The 21,590-nt window shown below is 37.2% G+C and overlaps 1 protein-coding gene across 6 annotated transcripts in view; it reads right to left on the bottom strand.

The window, feature by feature from the left end:
• The window catches only part of PLEKHM3 (pleckstrin homology domain containing M3), a 308,498-nt gene that overhangs the window by 156,762 nt on the left and 130,146 nt on the right, over positions 1 to 21,590 (bottom strand). For all 6 annotated transcript variants that reach the window (XM_077154890.1, XM_077154891.1, XM_077154892.1 and 3 more), the window contains one exon: positions 18,729 to 18,922. In XM_077154890.1, coding sequence (XP_077011005.1) covers positions 18,729 to 18,922 — 194 coding nt within the window. The remainder of the gene's footprint in view (positions 1 to 18,728; positions 18,923 to 21,590) is intronic.

Below are 21,590 nucleotides of genomic sequence, written 5' to 3' on the forward strand. Positions count from 1 at the left end.
AGGGAGGAAGAAAGGGAAACATCTTTAAACATTTTCTTATTTTATTATTATATTTTGTTTGTTTGTTTGTTTGTTTTTTACATGGGCTGGGGCCGGGAATCGAACCGGGGTCCTCCGGCATGGCAGGCAAGCACTCTTGCCCGCTGAGCCACCGCGGCCCGCCCAAAAAAAAATCTATATTTTTAAGACAGAGAATGTTAATAGCTTTTTTCCCTCTGAGGATGGAAGTTGTAACAAAAGCTTCACAATCAAATATGAGAATAAATTTCCTGAGAGGGGAGACTATTAGGTTTTAAAATAGGCCTTTTATATATGCCTTTTTGTAAATAAAAGAAGAAAAAGATTTTTGCAGTTATCTACAGGAAGGAACAGACTCTTCTGCTTACAGGAGGTTGACGTTTTAGAACACAGGGCTAGATAACTTGAGGCTTACTCTCACTGTAGTGTTTGTTCATCTTTCCTACTGAATGCGTCTTTGAGGAAGATAGAATTTGAAGACATTTTCTGAATCTTTCCTTCACACAGACTATCCACAAGTCCAGCCTGGGAAAGCCTGGGACATGGAAACTTCTCACCTGGGTAATGCTAAGGGCTTTTTCCTACATGACTTAAGTCTTAGAAGTTGTTGTTTGATGGGGCCTTTTAGGGAACTGGAGGGAACAAGTGAGAATTCCCAAAGGTCAGTCCCCTTAAGCTCTGATCTGTAGAAAGGTAGTGAAGAATCTTTAGGCTCAAGGCATGCTCAGATAGCATGAAGGTGCCTTAGGGAGGTCTGACTAGGGGAAACCAGGGTTTTGCAGGGGATGCAGAGATGAATTCTCTGCCACTTGAGGGACTCTGTTAGCTGAGCTGTTCAAATCTGAGAGGCAAAGCTTGGCATCTCCTTAAGATGTCAGTTCAGCATTATTTTTGCTATTAATGTATGCAATAAAGAGTGGATGATTATTTGCTTTTTTTTTTTGCCAGTAAACACGACTTGTGATTACCATACCTCCCACGAATTTAATGCAAATGAAATCCAGCCTTAGGGACTCTGCAACTTGTCAGTATGGCTATGGAGATAATAATTTCAGAACCTAAAATCAGCACACATTTCATTGCAATATGCAAGTGCTGAGCACCTAACATTTACCAAGTATTATAAGTATTATGCTGGGCCCTGGAGATATGGAAAAGACACTTTTTTTCCCCCATGGGCAGGCACCGGGAATCGAACCCGGGTCTCCGGCATGGCAAGTGAGAGCTCTGCTACTGTACTACCATTGCCTGCCCAAGACATAGTTTTTTATATTAGGGAATATGCAGACAGGTGGGATAAACAGACAAGTAAGCAAATTGTTACAATTTGCTATGAAAAGTGCTGAGAAAGAAGAATGTGCATAGGTGGGGAAAGCCTGCACGATATCTGGTCAAGAAAGGCTAGGGCCCTCCAAGAACAGACAAGTCAGAATTAATCTGATGATGCAGAAGGATGGGCATTCTAGGTAGAAGGAGCACAGAGGGTAGAGTGAGTATAATGCTTTCAGAGGCAGATGAAGGCGCTGCATGTATGTACATACGTGGAAGGGCGGAACTGCAGGGTAGGAGGTTAGACAGTTAGGTAGCAGTCAGATATAAGGGGTCTTGAATGTCATGTTAAGAATTTGCCCCAAAAGTATGGGGTGCCACAGAAGTGCCTTACGCAGGAGAATGACATAAAGTTGTGACTTTGAAAGTGTACTGATAGCAGAAGGGCATAGTTTTGAGACTGAAGGAAATGATATTTTTTATTTTTTTATTTTAGGTAAACTAGGTGATAAATGATAGGGGCCTGAACAGAATTAAAATAGTTGATGGGATAGATTTCCTTAGCAGAATCCACAGGCCATAATGACTAATTGAAAGTGAAGGCCAGGAAGGAAGCTGGAATTATTTATAGTTTTCTATCTAGTTCAAATAGATAGATGACAGTTCCATTTACTGATGTAGGAATAAGAAAGAGGAATAGTCTTCATCAGGAAAAGAGGACTTCAGTTACAACATTGGGGCAGGGAATTATCTCCAAGTGGAGTCATCCAATGCGTCCAAGGAGGAGATTTGTAAGCCCCCAACCTACAGGTTTTAAATGAAGCCACGAAATGAGTGAAAGCCCAGGATTTCACATAATATTGAGAAATGAAAGAATGGACCCTAGCAAAATAGTACAATTTAAGGAGTGGATGCAGGGAGAAGACTGAAGGAGCAGCTTGATAGGGAGGAGAAAAACCAGAAGGGCCAGTGTCAGGGAAGCTAAGGAAAGAGAAAATTTCAAGAAGGAAGAAAGGGGTCAAGGGCATCAAAGGCAATGGAGAAGTCAAATTAACAAGAGGAAGACTCTCATGAGGCCTGAAAAGTTCCTGCCAGATTTGGCAGACAGGAATTCATCAGTGACCTCAGAAAGAACGGTTTCAAGGGAGGAAATAGGAGACGTCAGACGCCAGAGGGGTGAAAGGTGAAGGACTGTGGATTACTCTTTTAAGAAGTTAATCTTGAAGGAAAAGAGAGAAATTGGTCCATAGCTAGAGAAGTATGTAGGACTAAGAAAGGATTCTCTTTGTAAAGATGGGAGAGACTTGGGCATATTTATATGCTAAAAGAAAGAGGCTAGTACAAAAACTGAAGTTGAAGAAACAAGAGTTACGGATAACTGAAGGAGTTCGGCCCTGGAAAGTTCTAGAGGAAATGGGAAATGGACCCAGCTGTGAGCTCTTTCAAATACACCCACACACACACATCCACACACACGTTTTCATAATTGAAATGCTTCAAGTTTCTACTAACATGGTAGACAAAAGGTAATTACTAATTTCCGCCAATATTCTCCTCAAACTTCAACACATTAAGAATGGAAAGCTACAACTAAGCTAAGTATATCGAACTTAGCAGTCTTTTGGTAAACAGGATCTTGCTGCAGGAGGGTGCTGCTTTTTGCTTTCTGATGAGACTGATGTGTTTAGAGTTTTCTGCTCTTTAAGTGACCTCATGCCCTGGCAGGCCTATTAATCATGAGGTCTGGCAGGTTTTCTTGAGCCAGCCAACCATGCAGACAACCCTGCTCACGCCAATGCAAGTTCATCTGGTTGGCTCTGACACCCCACCCAAAAGACAAATGTGATAAGGAGAGTCAACTCCACATGTCACTCACTCACCAGAAGAAACAACCACATCACTGCCAGATAGCAGCACCATCAGTTCTCTGGCACCAAGGAATACCAAAGAACCCTGCTAAAGGATCATGAAAATCAACCAGCAATATTTCTGGTACATTTTCTATTTTATCATCTTTAGAATTGTCTAACACACTGGAAAGTAACTGAGGATTCGTTTATGAATGGCTATAATGAATAAGGTGAAAAAAGATGAAAATTAAAAAGGAAAAATGTAATATATGCAGCTGGTTATATATTGGGGTCAAAAAAATAAAGATAATTGCCTATGGAATCAAAAGCAGCAGTCTTGACAAAAACTGATGGGGGGCCTCATCCACTTTTGTGCTACGACTCTAAATAAAAAAAATCAAGATTCATTTAACCTCACTCATTTTTTTTTAACTTTTTTTTATTGTATAGTATAACATATATTAAAGCAAAGAAATAAAAAAGTCATAGTTTTCAAAGCACTCTTCAAAAAGTGGTTACAGCATAGGTCCCAGAGTTTGTCAAGGGCTACCATACGATCCTCTCATATTTTTCCTTCTAGCTGCTCCAGAATATAAGAGGCTAGAGGGCTTAAGTACTTTTTTATCATCACCATGGACCTTTTTTCCTTCTTTTTTTGTGAACAATAACATATATACAAAAAAGCTATAAACTTCCAAACACAGCACCACAATTAGTTGTAGAACATATTTCAGACTTTGATGTGGGTTACATATCACAATTTTATAACCTCATTCATTTTTGAGGACTTCACCTCAGCTCTGCCAAGTACTGATGCTCACAAGAGAAAGGAGATTGGGTCAGGCTGTGAAGTAGGCAACCCTTTGCAGGATTTGATGGATTTAATGATATTATCATTTCCTGGATGTTCAGTTCTTAAAGGTACACAATTGGTACACAATTGTTTTAACCCAAAGGTTAAAACAAAAAAGAAAAAGTTTGTAATGAAAATATCTTAGTGCATGCTTTAAAGAAATGACCCCCAACATATACACACACACAATAAAAAGATAACACCAAAAGCAAAACTCAAGGTTTTAATTCTAAATGATAAGGACCTAAAGGAAGAATACGGGTTAAAGTGCATAAGGAATAATTTTAAAAGGAAAATCATTTGTTCATGCAATACCCTTATATTTTCCAAGAATACATTTACTTCAGTGTAGATAATTTTCAACTGAGTTGAAAGAGCCATAGTTGTCCTTCCTTTGTAGGGCACATGCACCCACTCTGAAATCAGCAAACAACCCTGTAAGCATCTCCAGGCAGATGTAATTTGGTGTTCTTGATATGAGCTGCAAACTTTTGCTGAAATAGTTACCTTAGGCCAGTTGGGGACAGGACTAATACATCTAGCCATGTTCCCAGCTAATGGAAAAACAATTTTAAATTAAATGCAGATATTTCTATAGCAATCCCCATGGAAGAAACAATCTTCAATCATTTCTCTAGGTAACATCATTGTGCTAATTTCATTGGTTGAAAAAGTGGCAAGTTTGCATCAGATACTATTTCTTGACAGACAGTTATCAGAAATAAGTGTTTCTCTTACCTGCTCATTCATAAATTGTGCTTAAATTTCTTAGCAACAACTTAAAGCCTGGAGTAGAAGTAGATGGAAGTAATTTTAGTTGTGATTATCCTAGGGTCTGATCATAAAAATGTGAGACATCATGGTTCTTATAGATCTTAGCTGAAGTTCTATAAGGTACTTTTTAACGGTTGTAAGGATATAATACTTTCCTGCGATAAGTTTTATTTTCATGTCGTCTCTTAGAAAATGATTTTAGACAATTTATTCATATTATAATTATTCTTATAAGATAAAATCACTTTCTTACTTTCTGAAGAATTTCTTAGTAAAGAGCTATATGTATATAACACAATCAAATTAATATGTAACATCCCAGAGTCTGTCTTCAAAGTTTATTACTCTGATTAGTTTTTTTTGCATGGGCAGGCACTGGGAATCAAACCTGGGTCTCCAGCATGGCAGGCAAGAACTACTCTGATTAGTTTTTCATGACACTGTCTTTTGCCGTTAGTAGCTCCCTTTTAGGTTTGCTAATATTGGTAGTTCACATATAAACATATTTGCTGAATGAGATCTCTGGAGTAAATGAAGAAAGGGGAGGAACTATTAGGAGATTAGGAGGCTAGAAGACTTAAAAACCATAATTCTATAAGTCATTTAAGGGAAAGGGAACTCTTGAAGTAGAATGAAAAAAACAGTTGCATTCAAAAAGTATCAAAATAATATCCTGTATTTTAGTAGTTTCTGAGTTGATAGATTCAAGAAGTTAATCTGCTATGGGATACTTTTAATTAGCTAACTTGAAAATTCAGTTACAAAACTCCAGCTAATATTAAATCTTACAGAGAACCTAAGAGCTGTATTCATTTACTGAGCTTAAAGAAGTGTTATCTGCATACTTGAAGGGCTAATAATTACTGTTTTTTAATGAGACTAATTTAGTGATAATATTGTTGCTAAAATGGGCTTGTTCTTCTAAAATTCAATACCAGCCAGACTTTGTTGGCTAATAATTAACCGCATATTTACATTTCAGATTTTAATATAGCATATTCTTTATATGTACTTTAGAGACATAGGAAGCTCAGTTTGTGTAGACTGTATATTAAGAATAAAGCTATTTTAAGAGGTATGTGCTATGTAAACCACCCTCCTAAATTAAGCTTATTTGATTCACAACAGCATGCAATCTTTTCTCTATAACATGTAATCCTTCCCCCTAATGTACCCTGATCCTTTTCTGGGGGAAAGAAGGGAGTATTGCTATGAAATGATCTCTACCAGCTCATTTATCATGAGCTCACACAATCTTTTGTTGAGTACACTGAATAAAATCCTTATTTACTTTTTTCAAGATCAATGTTAAATAGGAATATCAGTGGCACATCAATGGTAAATGCTCATACATCAAAACACCATTTTCACTCAGTGTTTCATAATGCTGTAGATAAATATTTAGTGACAAAAAGATGTTGGCAATATACTAGGTGAAAAAATTGAAGTAAAAATACAATGAACAGTAAGAAACTGTTTTAATGGGAAAAAATCATCTGCAGATGAAAAAGTCTGGAAGGATATGCACCCAAATGGTAGGACAATGGGTGGCTTTCATTTTCTTATTTTTTTCATTGATGAGCAATATTCTTTCATAAGAAAAAAACAAATTTGACCAAATTGGGTGGGCAGAATCTTGGTTATGGTACTTTATTCATTTAATTAATTTATTTATCACAAGATTTAATAAGCCCCCACTAGATGTCAGGCATGGTTTGAGGCTCTGGGGTTACAGCAGGTAAGCAAAACAGATAAAAAGCCACGACCTTATAAAAAAGCCATGATCTTATGTAGCTTACATCTAGCGGGGAAAGCAGGGCCACTGCTTACGACTACATGGGTTGAATAAAGCAAAGCCTCCATATCTATACATTATGGTCTCAGAGTAGAAAAGTGGCAAAACAAAATACCATGTTACATTGTGATCTGCAGAGAAAGAAGACAGGGAGTGGGTATGTGTGTGTGGGAGGAGAGGGGTTGCAATTTAAAACAGGGTGGTTAAGGAATACATCATTAAGGTAACAGCTGTATAGAAACCTTAAGAAGGTAAGGAAGTAATTTATGCACTTGTCTTAGGGAAGGAATAGCAAGTATAAAAACTCAGGTATGAGCTCATTTGGTATGCCTGAGAACCAACAAAAAGGTCAGAGAAGCTGGATCACAGTGACAAGGGGAAAAATTGTGGGAGAGGATGGCAGAGAGATAATGTGGGATGAGACCACGTATAGCCTTGGCTTTTACTGGGAGTGGGAGATGAAGCTGTTTGATAATTTGGACCAGGATGACATCATCTAATTTACACATTAATTGCGGTTATTAAGAATAGACTGAAGGAGGGCCAAGGGTAAAGTAGAGAGAAACCAGAAGCTACTGCAATAATTCAGGTGAAAGATGACTGTCTTAGACCAGAGTAAGTAGTGCTGGAAGTGGTAATGAGTGTATAAATTTTGAAGGTGAAGCTGCCAGGAATTGTTTTGGATTGGATTTGGAATGTGAGAAAAAGTTGTTTGACCTGAACAACTGGATGGATAGAAGCACCATTTAGTAATATGGGGAAGACTGCAGGAGGGGTAATTTGAACAGGAGTGGGGTGTGGGTAGAGATATTAGAAGCTTAATTTTGGACATACAATATTTGAGATGCTATGAGACATCCAAAGGACATTTCAACCTTTAGACTTAGCCTCACCTTCTGTGACTCACTAGAAAACCAACAGTTTTTCATGGAGTAATAGGTAAAGAAGTGGGAAGGGAGTCTTGGTAAATCTCATGGTATTTATGGGACTGGTCTAGGAGAAGCAATGAAAGTTCCAACAGGATACACATATGTATTTTTTTCTAGTACTCACCAGGATAAATAATGTTGTTAATAAAAATGAAAATCTTTATTTATGATAGAAATTTATCTCCACTTAGAAAAACTGCCATTTTGGTGGGAACTAATGCTTTATATAATCATAAATTCAAAAAGAATATGGGAGAATCACCTTTTGAAAACTAATGCTGCTATAATCATAATTTCAAAAAGAATGTGGGAGAAACACTTTTCGTATTTTCTCAAGACTCCCAAGTCAAACCTCTAAGTTGTTTTAGAATGGTTTAAGCCAAAGACTAAACTTGATGACTTGTAGGACCAAATGTTCTCCAAGAACCAACACGTTTCTGCTCTAAGCAACTGGGAAAACACTCTTTTCAACATTGCCTATTGGCTTCAACTAGTGTTACAGAGAAACTAGTTTCAAATTTATACCATAATATGAACTTTCTATTCATTAGGCACCCTAATTCCTCAAATCATCTTTTTTTTTTTTTTTTGATGATAGGGAATGGGAAACTGGAAGTATCTATGTAAAAATCCTAGAGCTTCTTTCTAGTACTGGATGGTTTCACCTCAGCACTTAGAGAAGAAAATATGGCTTAAATCAGGGTTTCTGAAATGCTAGTCCATTTCAGAATGGACTAGATTGGTGCCAATTTGGTTAAAAGTCTTTAGCAGTTCAAGGTAAAATGAGAAAAATAAGAATAGGAAAATGAGTTTGAAATCCATTTGATTAAAAAAAAAACCGCTCAATATTACAAGGCTGTTTGCCTATTTTTTTAAAAAAGCTGTTACTATGCTCTTATATGAAATGATGATAAGAAATAAATAGCAATGTTTTGTTTGTTTATATATCTTTTTTGGCAAAATAAGACACGTACAGGACGACTCCATGGCTATATCCATACTTTTGTTTAAATTTACAGGTCTGTGAAACATCAAGGCCTACCATATGCTGACCTAAGAGAATGCACTTGTTATTGCTAAGCCAGTTGTTATGCCTGGATCTCCATGGTTTATTGAACCTACCAGTGAGCTCAGGAGTGTGTGTGTCAGCAACCTTTCTTCCTCATTCAGGGACACTACTGCCTGCCTCTTCCTTGCCTTCCTTCAACTCTCCTAGATGATCTTAATCAAGGCTTCAGGAGAATTAAACGTGGTCCTCCTAAACAGTCTGGAAGGCTCTGGGCATCACCATCAACAGCAAATGTGATGGGAAAGCAGCAGCAATTTAAGCATTAGAGCACCTGGTTCCTACTGTGGCCTCAGCTGTTCACTAGCTTTTTGTTGCCTTGGGAAAGTCACAGAACATCTCTTTGCAAACAATGGTACAATTTTAGCCTTTAAGAGGCTCCCAATTTAGCTGCCAATAGGATATGCACACAAGAAGATTAAAACCAATTCAACCAGTACCTGAAACTGCTGAACTGTGCTCCAAGTAGCCTTGATTCTTGAAGACGATTGTATAACTATACAACTTTTACAATATCACTGTGGGATTGTGAAAACCTAGTGTCTGATGTTCCTTTCTATCCAGGGTTTGGACAGATAAGTAAAAAAAAATAAATAAATAAAAATAAGGAAAAATAAATAAATAAATGTGGGGGGTAAAAAATTGGGTAGATTGTAATACTGCGGTCAATGACAGGGAGGGGTAAGGGTTATGGGATATATGAGTTTTTTCTTTTTATTTTTTTTTCTGGAATGATGCAAATGTTCTAAAAATGATCATGGTGATGAATACACAACTACATGATGATATTGTGAACCACTGATTGTATACTGTGGATGTACTGTATATGTGTGAAGATTTCTCAATAAAAATATTTTTAAAATAATAATAAATAAATAAAAACAATTCAACCACTTCACTGCCAAATGAGTGGTCCCAATGAGCCAAGATGAAAATCAGCGAAAGGCTCAAACCCTGAGGACAGGTGGAAAGAGGTGGGACTTAATCTGACCTTAAAGTAACAATAATCTTTGGTCAAGTTGAGAGGACTGGTAAGCTTGGGTTAGGCAGCTAGAAGGCAGGTGGTGTGTCAAGGAAATGAGCATATCATTTCAGCTGGGGGAGGGATGTGATCCATTAGGGACATAGTGGAAAATCGGGGCAGGTAGCATGTGGTTCACACAGGGATGAAGCGGAAGATGAAGGTGTACATGTATGTCAGGGTCAAATAATGGTGATCCTCAAATACCAAACCAAGGTGTTGCTTTATCTGGCAAGTAGCTGAGTTATATACTGCCCAATAAGACCACAGTATAGCCATGTATATGTTATAGGGCTTGAAGAGGGAGGCTGTGGGAGGTAGGATTCCCAGTTAGGAAATTATGGAAATAAGGTGATAAAAGTAGAGAGTAGAGGTGTGGCAGGAGAATGAAAAGGAAAGGATGTGAATAGCTCCTTTGGGAAATTTAAAGTGGAACTTTTGGACCATACCAACATTTGAATTATGGGTGACTAAGAGAATAATGCTATATTAACAGAAAGAGACTTGACCATCAGTGGATATATTTTTCAGGGAATAAAAGACATTTCAATGGAGCTGTTTAGTAGGCAACTGGAGAAAATGAGCATGGATGATCTCCTTAAAGAACAAAATTGGGCTACTGTTTATGATTGTGCATGCTGCCACCTTCTAGTTATTGTAGATTTATATAGGGATCATGACTATTTCCTTGTAGATGACAATAAAGTGTCCTGAGGAAGGGGGACATTTTGCTAACTTGTACAAAGCTGCGGCATTAACTTTTGTCAGGACTGGAGGAGAATGCAGAAAGACAGCTGTGGGGGATGGCCACTCCTACTTTTAAAGAGTGTGAAGAAGGAGTGGAGGCAGCAAGGGACAGGCCCAGAATGGGATGTAGTACAAAGAAGTGTAGGGAGAAGAGAGTAAGAGAAGAACAGTTGGCCAACAATGCCCCAAAAGTCAAGGCAGTGAAGGCCCCAAAGTTTCTGATACAATGGTCAGGAGGTCAGTATTCATGAGGCTGCACTCCACAATTAGTCAGCCAGGGAACAAGTAAGAAGAAACTGGAAAAGAGGAAATGGAGACATTTCAGAGAAATTTACAGTAAAAAGAAAGCCTAAAATAAGAGGGAGTTGAGCAGGGGAAGGTGTTTTTGTTTTTTAACATGTTAGGGCTGATGAAGAAAACTGGAAACATAGACATTAAATATGCTAGAAGGAGGGGGTAGGGGGATAAAGGAGCAAAGTCCCTGAAGTATCACCACTGAAGGACCAGGGTCCACATCTTCTATCTACTCTGCACAGAAAGGCCTCAGAATATCAGCTCTTCAATGTCTCTTGGCTTGTCTTTCTTTTGCCTCTTTCCGTCTGTTCATTTCTTGCCCATCCTTCCCTGAATCTTGATCTTCTTATAATAAAAACCATGGCAGCTAACAGTTACTGAGCCCCTTCTTTGTGCTGGTATTAACTCTATTATTCCTCAGAATTTCTCTATGAAGTAGTTATTATTATTTCCACTTCCAAGTGAGAAAATTGGCTCTGGGCAATTAGAGATAGAGGTGAGCTCTGAGCTCAGGCAGTCTGACTTTAGGGCCTACAACAACCATTTCAGTTTACTCTCTTACTTGGCTTCCTCTTCTTGGATTTGACAACTGTGATGGTAAGGTTCATGTGACAAGTTGGACAGTTGTCTGGTTAGGCAAGCACTGGCCTATCTGTTGCTGCAAGGACATTTAGTGGTCTTAAATTATCAGTATGTTGATTGCATCTATGGCTGATTACATCTGCAGTCAGCTAAGGGGAGTGTCTTTCACAGTGAGAGACATTTAACTTAATCAATTGAAGGCTTTTAAGGAGGAGGTGATGGCTTCAGCAGTCAGAAGAGAGAACTTTCCATTTCTACTTCAGCCAGCCAGCCTCTCCTGGGGAATTCACCGCAGACCTTCATCAGAGTGCCAGCTTGCAGCCTGCCTATGGAATTTCGACTTGTGTATCACCACAGTCACAATCACACTTATATAAAATCTCGTACTATTTACATATCTCCTGTTGGTTCTGTTTCTCTAGAGAACCCTGACTAATCCAGTAACCTAGCTCTAATCATTACCTTTGTGGTGACCAGGAATCACAGGGTTAATAATTGTCCCTTGGGGCCCTCTACTGCAATGGCCTGTGCGACATGTCATGAAAGCCTAGACCAAGCCATCTTCTGAGGAACTTCAAAGCTGACTTGATGGGATTTCTTCTAGTTCTACAAGCCTCTTCATGTTTATCTTTTGAAAGAACCAAACCCAAGACTTTCTTCACCCTTTGGGATGGACCTCCTCAAATGAAATAAGAGCTATGGATCTAGTATCTAAGACATCAGTAAATTCTATTTTAATATTTATTTACATATAGTAGGAGCCAAACCGCAAATAGCTGTGGGCCCAGGCCCCAGTATAAATGAGTGAAATGGGCTGGGGATAAGAAAAATAGGGCAGTATTGTGGTATATACCAACTAAAACTGGGTTTGGAGAAAAAACTACGGGGCAGCAGAGACTATGACTAGTAGAGACTATGACCAAGTCCTGTATCTAAAGCTGATAATGTTATGTAGGAATGAGGGTAGCTCAAAATAAACCAGAAAGTTTTATTTTGTGTGTGCGAAAATGCCTGATTATCTAAATGTTGGCAAGTATTTCAAAACACGGTGGAAGTCAACTCTGTACAGGCCAAACAAAACATGTCTATTGGTGGAATCTGGCCCTGAGGTGCCTGTTTGTGACCTCCACTTTACACACATCCTATCTGTTCCTGTGTTCAGTGGGATGTGGAGACATAAGGTCTCTGCTAGCTCTTACAGGTTCTTGCCCATAGACTTTCCAAATAGCTCTTGATCTGAACATGTCCTGAATTTGCCACGTATGACAAGATTTTCCTCAGAGTTCTTCATGCACTTTTCATGTGCGGACATTGTAAATAATTCTTCTCATGAAAAGTTAACTAGATCCTGAACCAGTTCAGCTGGGTAGCCATCTGGGATGCCTCAGAAACAGTGAAATGTCAGTACTGTAAACATTTTAGGCTTCATGGAGGACACTGACTTTTCCTAAACTAATCACCCTGCCAGTCAAGATTTGCAGTATGGGTTCAAGAACAAGGAGTTCATTTAACAACAATAACAAAAACAGTGAGGATGAAAACCGGACAGTCATCATAATGAAAGGTCTAAAAGCAAACTGTGACTTCCCTAATAAGGTGACAACCAAGTTGGCTCCCTGGTGGGTGAGCACCAATACAATTAATCAGTCTATTTTCAGTTTTCTCATGACAGCAATATTAACAGTTTGTTTTATGCTGTTTACATGGTGCTGACAGGTCTTCAGCATGCTGGGTCGACTTGCTGGAGATTAATGGTCACTCTTACACAGAGGTATCAACCAGACAGGGAGAGAATGCTTTTTATAACTAGATAAGAACAGGATTCTCTTGCTTTTTCCTGTTCCCCTACTGCCTATCAATGCCTCCTTCTTTCCATGTCTATCAAGGAATTTAAGACTAGTGCCCAGTGGCTTCCCCTCATTGTTTAAATACCCCAGTTTAGATGTATCTTCAGAAGAAAGAAAGGGACCCTTAAATTGATTTTGAATAATCTTATCATCTCTAAAGGTACTGTTGGCTACTTTTGTTTAAAAAAAGTTGGATTCCATATGAATAAGTGTGAGGTGGCTTCTAGCAATGGGAATTTTAGCACAGTATATGGGCATTACCTCCCCTTTTGTATCTGTGGTTATCTTTGTAGACTATGAAGAAAGTAGTAGAGAGGCGATGTTAAGTATGGCCCAGCTGTAGGAAGTACAGACAACCTGGAGGGAATCTCTTAGAGATATTTTACTAAATAGTGTATTTCAACATAAATTCAAAATATTTAAAATATTATATGACCAGCTCCCCTTTCCTCCTACCTCTTCACACCATCTCTACTCCCGGTCAAAAGAAAAAAAAAGACGCAAGAATACTGCTTGTTACTGGTATAATTTTCTCTACCCCAGGTCAGGAGACGGTAATCCCACACATTATTTTAACAGTATTTAAGTACAGGGAATCTTAAATAACAAAAATATACTATAGGAACCCATCAATGAATGTGCTTCCTCTAGGGTACTGTAGGAATCATCGTCTCATTGTTTGCCTTTAGGGAATGTCCTGCTCCATTCATTTTATAAAACAACAGCATGGACAAATATGCACTGTATACCCAGGAACTTCAGGCTTGGGCCTGGCTCAAACCTACTTCCCCTTGCTCATTCCACTCCTGATATGGCAGCACAAAGAAGAGGATTGATTTTAGTAGAGAAGACATCAGGGGATAGCTTTTAAGTGAAACCTTTTTTGCCGGTTTGAATCTGAAGTGTACCCCAGAAATGCCAAGTTCTTTAATCCTCATTCAATATTGCTGGGTGGGAGCTTTTTGATTGTTTCTATGGAGATGTGACCCAGCCAATTGTGGGTGGCAACTTTTCTTCTTTTTTAATTTTTTTTTTTTATTGGTACGTTCCATGTCTGGAAATTTTCCTGCATCGTATAATTTTTTTTTTTTATTAATTAACGGAAAAAAAGAAATTAACCCAACATTTAGAAATCATACCATTCTACATATGCAATCAGTAATTCTTAACATCATCACATAGATGCATGATCATCGTTTCTTAGTACATTTGCATCGGTTTAGAAGAACTAGCAACACAACAGAAAAAGATATAGAATGTTAATACAGAGAAAAAAAATAAAAGTAATAATAATAGTAAAAAAAAAAACAAAACAAAAATCTATAGCTCAGATGCAGCTTCATTCAGTGTTTTAACATGATTACTTTACAATTAGGTATTATTGTGCTGTCCATTTTTGAGTTTTTGTATCTAGTCCTGTTGCACAGTCTGTATCCCTTCAGCTCCAATTACCCATTATCTTACCCTGTTTCTAACTCCTGCTGGACTCTGTTACCAATGACATATTCCAAGTCTATTCTCGAATGTCCGTTCACATCAGTGGGACCATACAGTATTTGTCTTTTAGTTTTTGGCTAGACTCACTCAGCATAATGTTCTCTAGGTCCATCCATGTTATTACATGCTTCATAAGTTTATCCTGTCTTAAAGCTGCATAATATTCCATCGTATGTATATACCACAGTTTGTTTAGCCACTCGTCTGTGGATGGACATTTTGGCTGTTTCCATCTCTTTGCAATTGTAAATAACGCTGCTATAAACATTGGTGTGCAAATGTCCGTTTGTGTCTTTGCCCTTAAGTCCTTTGAGTAGATTCCCAGCAATGGTATTGCTGGGTCGTATGGCAATTCTATATTCAGCTTTTTGAGGAACTGCCAAACTGCCTTCCACAGTGGTTGCACCATTTGACATTCCCACCAACAGTGGATAAGTGTGCCTCTTTCTCCGCATCCTCTCCAGCACTTGTCATTTTCTGTTTTGTTGATGATGGCCATTCTGGTGGGTGTGAGATGATATCTCATTGTGGTTTTGATTTGCATTTCTCTAATGGCCAGGGACATTGAGCATCTCTTCATGTGCCTTTTGGCCATTTGTATTTCCTCTTCTGGTAGGTGTCTGTTCAAGTCTTTTTCCCATTTTGTAATTGGGTTGGCTATCTTTTTGTTGTTGAGTTGAACAATCTCTTTATAAATTCTGGATACTAGACCTTTATCTGATATGTCATTTCCAAATATTGTCTCCCATTGTGTAGGCTGTCTTTCTACTTTCTTGATGAAGTTCTTTGATGCACAAAAGTGTTTAATTTTGAGGAGTTCCCATTTATTTATTTCCTTCTTCAGTGCTCTTGCTTTAGGTTTAAGGTCCATAAAACCGCCTCCAATTGTAAGTTTCATAAGATATCTCCCTACATTTTCCTCTAACTGTTTTATGGTCTTAGACCTAATGTTTAGATCTTTGATCCATTTTGAGTTAACTTTTGTATAGGGTGTGAGATATGGGTCTTCTTTCATTCTTTTGCATATGGATATCCAGTTCTCTAGGACCATTTATTGAAGAGACTGTTCTGTCCCAGGTGAGTTGGCTTGACTGCCTTATCAAAGATCAAATGTCCATAGATGAGAGGGTCTATATCTGAGCACTCTATTCGATTCCATTGGTCGATATATCTATCTTTATGTGTGGGTGGTAACTTTTGATTATATGGTTTCCATGGAGAAATGTCTCCACCCATTCAAGGTAGGGTTGCTTACTGGAGCCCTTTAAGAGTGAACTATTTTGGAAAAAGCTGTAGAGCCAGTGGGATGGAACTAGTTTCATCTGTCCCATAATATTGACTGCCCCTTCCAACATGAAAAAGTTAGAATGGCCATAGCCCAAATCCCCTAAAAAGTGGGGAAAAGATCAAAGGTGATGGTGGAGTTTTACAGAGAAGGTGAGCTTTAACAAGTAAGTATGACTGCTGAATCATTATATTGATATTTCTTTTAGTCTCCAGTATCTTAGAGCAGCTAGAAGTAAAAACCTAAAATTGTGGAACTGTAATCCATACCAAACTCTGAAATCTGTCTACAAATAATTGTTGAGATTTGCTTTGAAATTTCTTGTTTTGTATATATATTATTTTTCACAAAAAAGAAAAAAATCAATAAAGATAAGATGCAAAAAAAATCCACACCAAAAAAAAAGCTTTAGAGTCACCAGAACCGAAAGAGCCACCAGAATCGATGGAGCTACCAGCATAGACAGAGACCTGGAGAAGCCACTGAAAAGAAGCTAGCAGACCTCACCATGTGCCTTTCCAGCTGAGAGAGAAACCCTGAATGTCATCAGCCTTCTTAAATCAAGGTATCTTTCCTTGGATGCTTTAGATTGAACATTTTTATAGCCTTGCCTTAATTTGGACATTTTTATGACTGTACAACTGTAAACTTGCAACTTAATAAATTTTCCTTTTTAAAAGCTGTTCTGTTTCTGGTATATTGCATTCTGGCAGTTTACAAACTAGAACAGTATGTATAAAGTGCACTAAGCACTTCAGTTATATAAAACCATTTAATTCCCACAACAGAATACATTGAGGGAAGAGTTAAATAATCAATCATTTGTGTTTGAAGTATAGAAGATTTGAGAGAGAATGGAGCAATATAATTGGGTTAGATAATGGCAGATATTGAATTTCATACTTGTATTTTAATAATTTATCTGAAGTAAAGATCGGATTGGAAAGAGAAGAAACCAGAGTTAGACAGAATCGTTAGAAGGATACTACAATACTTCCGAGACTCTGAACCCGGGTGGTGTGCTGGGACTGAGAGGGAGGGGAAAGATTTGACAGTTATCTCAAAAATAACCACTTAATTTTTTTGACTGATTAGATTTGCTCTTTGATTTATATGTTCATTCATTTGTTTATTCAACAACTATTTTTGGGGGTATGGATGGGTCAGACACCATGCTAAGTGACAAACAGAAAAGTTAAAAAAAATGAACAATCTGAAAGACACTTTCCTGAAGGTCTAAAGTGGTCTAAAGTGACAGTGTCGTGGGACAATCATTCATTCGTCTTGCCCTCCCTCCCTTCTTTCATCTAACCATCCAATACTTACTGAGCACCTACCTTGTGCCAGGTATTCTACTACATAATGATCATGAACAAATTCAGAAAAGAGAGAAATAAAGATAAAGAAAAAAGATCACTGTCTTTGTTCACACAGTCCTGGGATTACCTTATTTCTAGAATTTCCCTTTTCTTCCTGGTGGTCTGGCCATAAGGCCCAATACATAATGGTAAACCACCAAACTGCTGGAATAGCATAGGTATTTTTAGTCATCCATATGATTTGGCATATTTTAACCAAAGCAAAACATTATTGCAGAAATGTATATAACATTATTCCCATGTGTAATTTTACTATCATCCAGATATATAAGCACAGAAAAACAAGCTCTGAGCAAAGCCAAAAGGTACTGAAAATAATAAAGAGAACAAAACATGCTTTGATCATTAAAAAAAAAATTTTATCTAGTACAGTTGGTAAATTACTTTGAAACATATAATTTTATTGCCTTCCAAGGAAATCCCTGATCTTTTAAAATTAAGATTTGCTTAGACGTTATAAAAATAAATCCTGACCACTTTTTGGTGCTTTCTGAAAAACAACTAGGTAATAGAATGACTACCATTGAGAAGTATTTTGCTTTATGGTAGCTGCCTTTTCATCATTATTTTACGAGAGCTGGTCTGGATATTATGTATAACTTCATATATACATTTTTTTTCCAAATGTTTTCTTCAGATGCCTGGGGTTATGTCAGTTTCTTTCAATCTAACTGGATCTTTAATTGTAAACTATATCATTTTAATACCTTTGAGAGGTTCTTGTGCACATTGGCTTACCTTCAAAACATTTACTACAACTAATGTATGCTGCTGATCATTTCTATTAAAACAAAAAAATTAAAAGGTATTTTTAGGGACTTCTGAACAGCATGAACAAGTATAAGCTAGTTCTCATATGCCACGGATGAGAATCTGAATGCCAATAAAATCTAATTGTAAAAGAAGGAAATTGATGGGAGCAGGCACATCTTAACTTTAATTTTATTTTGAGGACCTGTGTCTGGTTTGGACTTGCGTGTGTTATGAGCTCGGCTATGGAAAAGCAGGCTGCACCAATGATAACAGGTATGAAAAGGCAGAAAACTCCTGCTTGTGCCTTTTAATCCCATCTAACAATAGGAAAATAAGATTATAATAGCCACCTGCTTATTTCCCATTGAAAAGGGTTTGTAGTATTGAAATATTTCAAACATCCTTCCTTTTCCTGATAATACATAGGAATTGAAATTGGGAGAAGTATTAAATCCTACAAAATTGATCAATGAAGATACTCCCATGAGTTAACCTATAGAGAACTCTTCACTGTCCTGGGTACTTGACTAATGGGCTAAAACCTTCAGTTACTGTGAGATATTATTTTCATTTTGCTTGGCTCAACTCAACAGAAGACTTCAGAGGAAAAAGCCCAAGATGTACTCAAAGGGAGCTGATCTTGGAAAGGCAGAGGAAGAGGTACAGAATTAGACACAGTCCACATTGAAAAGGCTCTGAGAGATTGTTTACCACCCTCTCAGAATGAGGGAAAAAAACAAACTGGAGTCATCTGACATTTATGACTCACCTTCGTCGGAGATCCTCTGCCACTGCTGCCCGGCAGCTGAACAAATAGGCCCGGAGCGACTTGAGCCGCTGCCTCAGTCGTACCACGGTGGCCAGTGGCTCAGCATGCAGGTACAGCATGGGGTTCTCCTGCTGGATGTCGATCAGGGGCTCTTCATACACATACTCCAGAAACTCTTTGGCCTGCTTAGACACCTACAAAACAAGGCTCTGCAATCAGTTCTGGCGAATAATACAGCTGTCTGGAAACCATCTATCCCAAAGTTGAAACTGTAGTTTAAATATCAATATATAATTAATTACTATTTTATGAACACGGTCAAATAAAAAATAAGAAAAACCACAATTTAAATACAAATTTTGGCTTTTTTTTTTTTCAGAAACTCAACTGGTGTATGTAACTAACCTTGGCATTAAAAGCAATTCATTAATTCTGTATCTTTTTTTTTTAAAGAATCAACTTTTGGTTTTATCATTTCTCTCTATTGTTATTTTATTCTCAATTTCATTTCTTTTGTGCTCTAATATTTATTTTTTTCCTTCTGCTTGTTTTGGGTGTTAGTTTGCTGTTCTTTTTTCTAGCCCCTCCAGGTGTGCAGGTCAGGTCTTCAATTTTAGCTCTTTCTTTTTTTTTTAATGTAGCTGTTTAGGGCTATAAGCTTCCCTCTCAGCACTGCCTTTGCTGCATGCCATTTGTGTTCTCATTTTCATTCATCTTGAGACATTTAGCATTTTCTCTTGCAATTTCTTCTTTAATCCACTGATTAAGAATGTATTGTTTAACCTCCATATGTTTGTGAATATTCCAGTTCTCTGCATGTTATTGATTTCCACTTTATTCTGTTATGGTCAGAGAAAGTGCTTTGTATAAATTTGTACTCAAAGGGAGCTGATCTTGGAAAGGCAGAGGAAGAGGTACAGAATTAGACACAGTCCACATTGAAAAGGCTCTGAGAGATTGTTTACCACCCTCTCAGATAAGATTATATAAGATTATTATAAGATTATAATAGCCACCTGCTTATTTCCCATTGAAAAGGGTTTGTAGTATTGAAATATTTCAAACATCCTTCCTTTTCCTGATAATACATAGGAATTGAAATTGGGAGATGTTTTAAAATTATTTAACTTGTTTTGTGACCCAATATGTGGTCTATCCTGGAGAATGATCCATGAGCACTTGAGAAGAATGTATATTCTATTGTTCTGGGATACATTGTTCTGTATATGTCAGTTAGGTCTAGTTTATTCATCATATTATTCAAGTTCTCTATTTCCTTATTAAATTGATAAGAGTGGCTTATTAAAGCCTTCAACTATTATTGTAGAGATGTCTATTTCTTCCTTCAGTTTTTCCAGTTTGCCTTACGTATTTTGGTGCAACCAGATTAGGTGCATAAATGTTACGACTGTTCATTCTTCCTGGTGGATTGTTCCTTTTATTAATATATATCCTTCTCTGTCTCTTTCAACAGTTTTGCATTTAAAGTCTATTCTGTCTGGTATTTGTATAGTTACCCCAGCTCTTTTCTGGTTACCGTTTGTGTGGAATATTTTTTTCCAGACTTTCACTTTCAACCTATTTGTGCTTTGGGGTCTAAGATTAGTCTCCTGTAGGCAGCATATAGAAGGATCACATTTTAAAATCTATTCTGCTAATCTGCATCTTTTGATTAGGGAGCTTAATCTATTAATATTCAATATTATTACTATAAAGGTAGTAGTTACTTTAACCATTTTATTCTTTGGCTTTTATATGCCATATCTTATTTTTGTCTCTTAGTTTTACCTTTTAGTTACCCCTACTGATAATTCTGATTCTTGGTTGTAATTCTGTATAATTTTGTAACTTGATTGTAATCTTTACATGTAATAAAAAGACATAGAACTATAAAGATGTATTTTACCAATGTCAATGTTCTGAATTTGAAATTGTACTATAGTTACCTAAGATGTAGCCAATGGGAAAACTGAGTGAAAGGCACACAGGACTTCTCTGTGCCATCTTTGCAACTTCTTGCAAATCTATAATTATTTCAAAATAATTAATAAATAAAGATAAAGAAAATAATTAAGACTGTCTTAGTAGCAAAGTTTATTTTAAAAACCACATACATGTATGTATACACATGTATATGTATATATACATCTATAGATATATTTCATAAGACTTTTTGAAAATACGTAAACCATCTACATATTATAAATTTCAAAGGAACGAAACGATAGTCTCAAAAACAGTTTCAAAATGAGTAATTTTATTGCATAGAAAGCTGGCTCAAACTTCAGGCATCAGAAAGGAGTTGCTTTTTATTAGAATTCTGTGCTTGGGCTGACTCAGGCAATATATTTCCCCCAACTCTCTATCTACTTTTGGGTAGTAAACAGACCATGAAAATTAATTATAAAAAGTTATAGTCATCAATAGAAATAAATAGAGCAATGGAAACACAATGCAAGAGTGATACAGAGGAAGTAGCTTAAATAATACCTAACATAAGGGAAATTTTTATGTAAACTTTACATGCCAATTCACTGAAGATGTAGATTAGCTAGTGATAAACAGAGTGAGGAAAAAAGTTGCCTCAGTTTCTCATTAAGGAAAGTAAAACCTTTCTGAAAAGTTTCCACCAAAACCTCTCTAATACTGGGAGCAAGGCTGAAATTCAATATACAAAAAAGTAAAATTTTACTTATTAAAAAGAAAAAGCAAATTAAAACTGTGCTTTATGCTCTGGCTAGAAGCATATTAACAAACATAGGTAGGATACAGTTACTATTCTCAAGGGGCTCAAATATGAGAGGTAAATATTTAAAATGAAAACTACATGCAGTGTGTACATCACTGGAATCATTTTTAGAA

Source organism: Tamandua tetradactyla, chromosome 3, assembly GCF_023851605.1.
Source record: "Tamandua tetradactyla isolate mTamTet1 chromosome 3, mTamTet1.pri, whole genome shotgun sequence".
Lineage (NCBI taxonomy): Eukaryota > Metazoa > Chordata > Mammalia > Pilosa > Myrmecophagidae > Tamandua > Tamandua tetradactyla.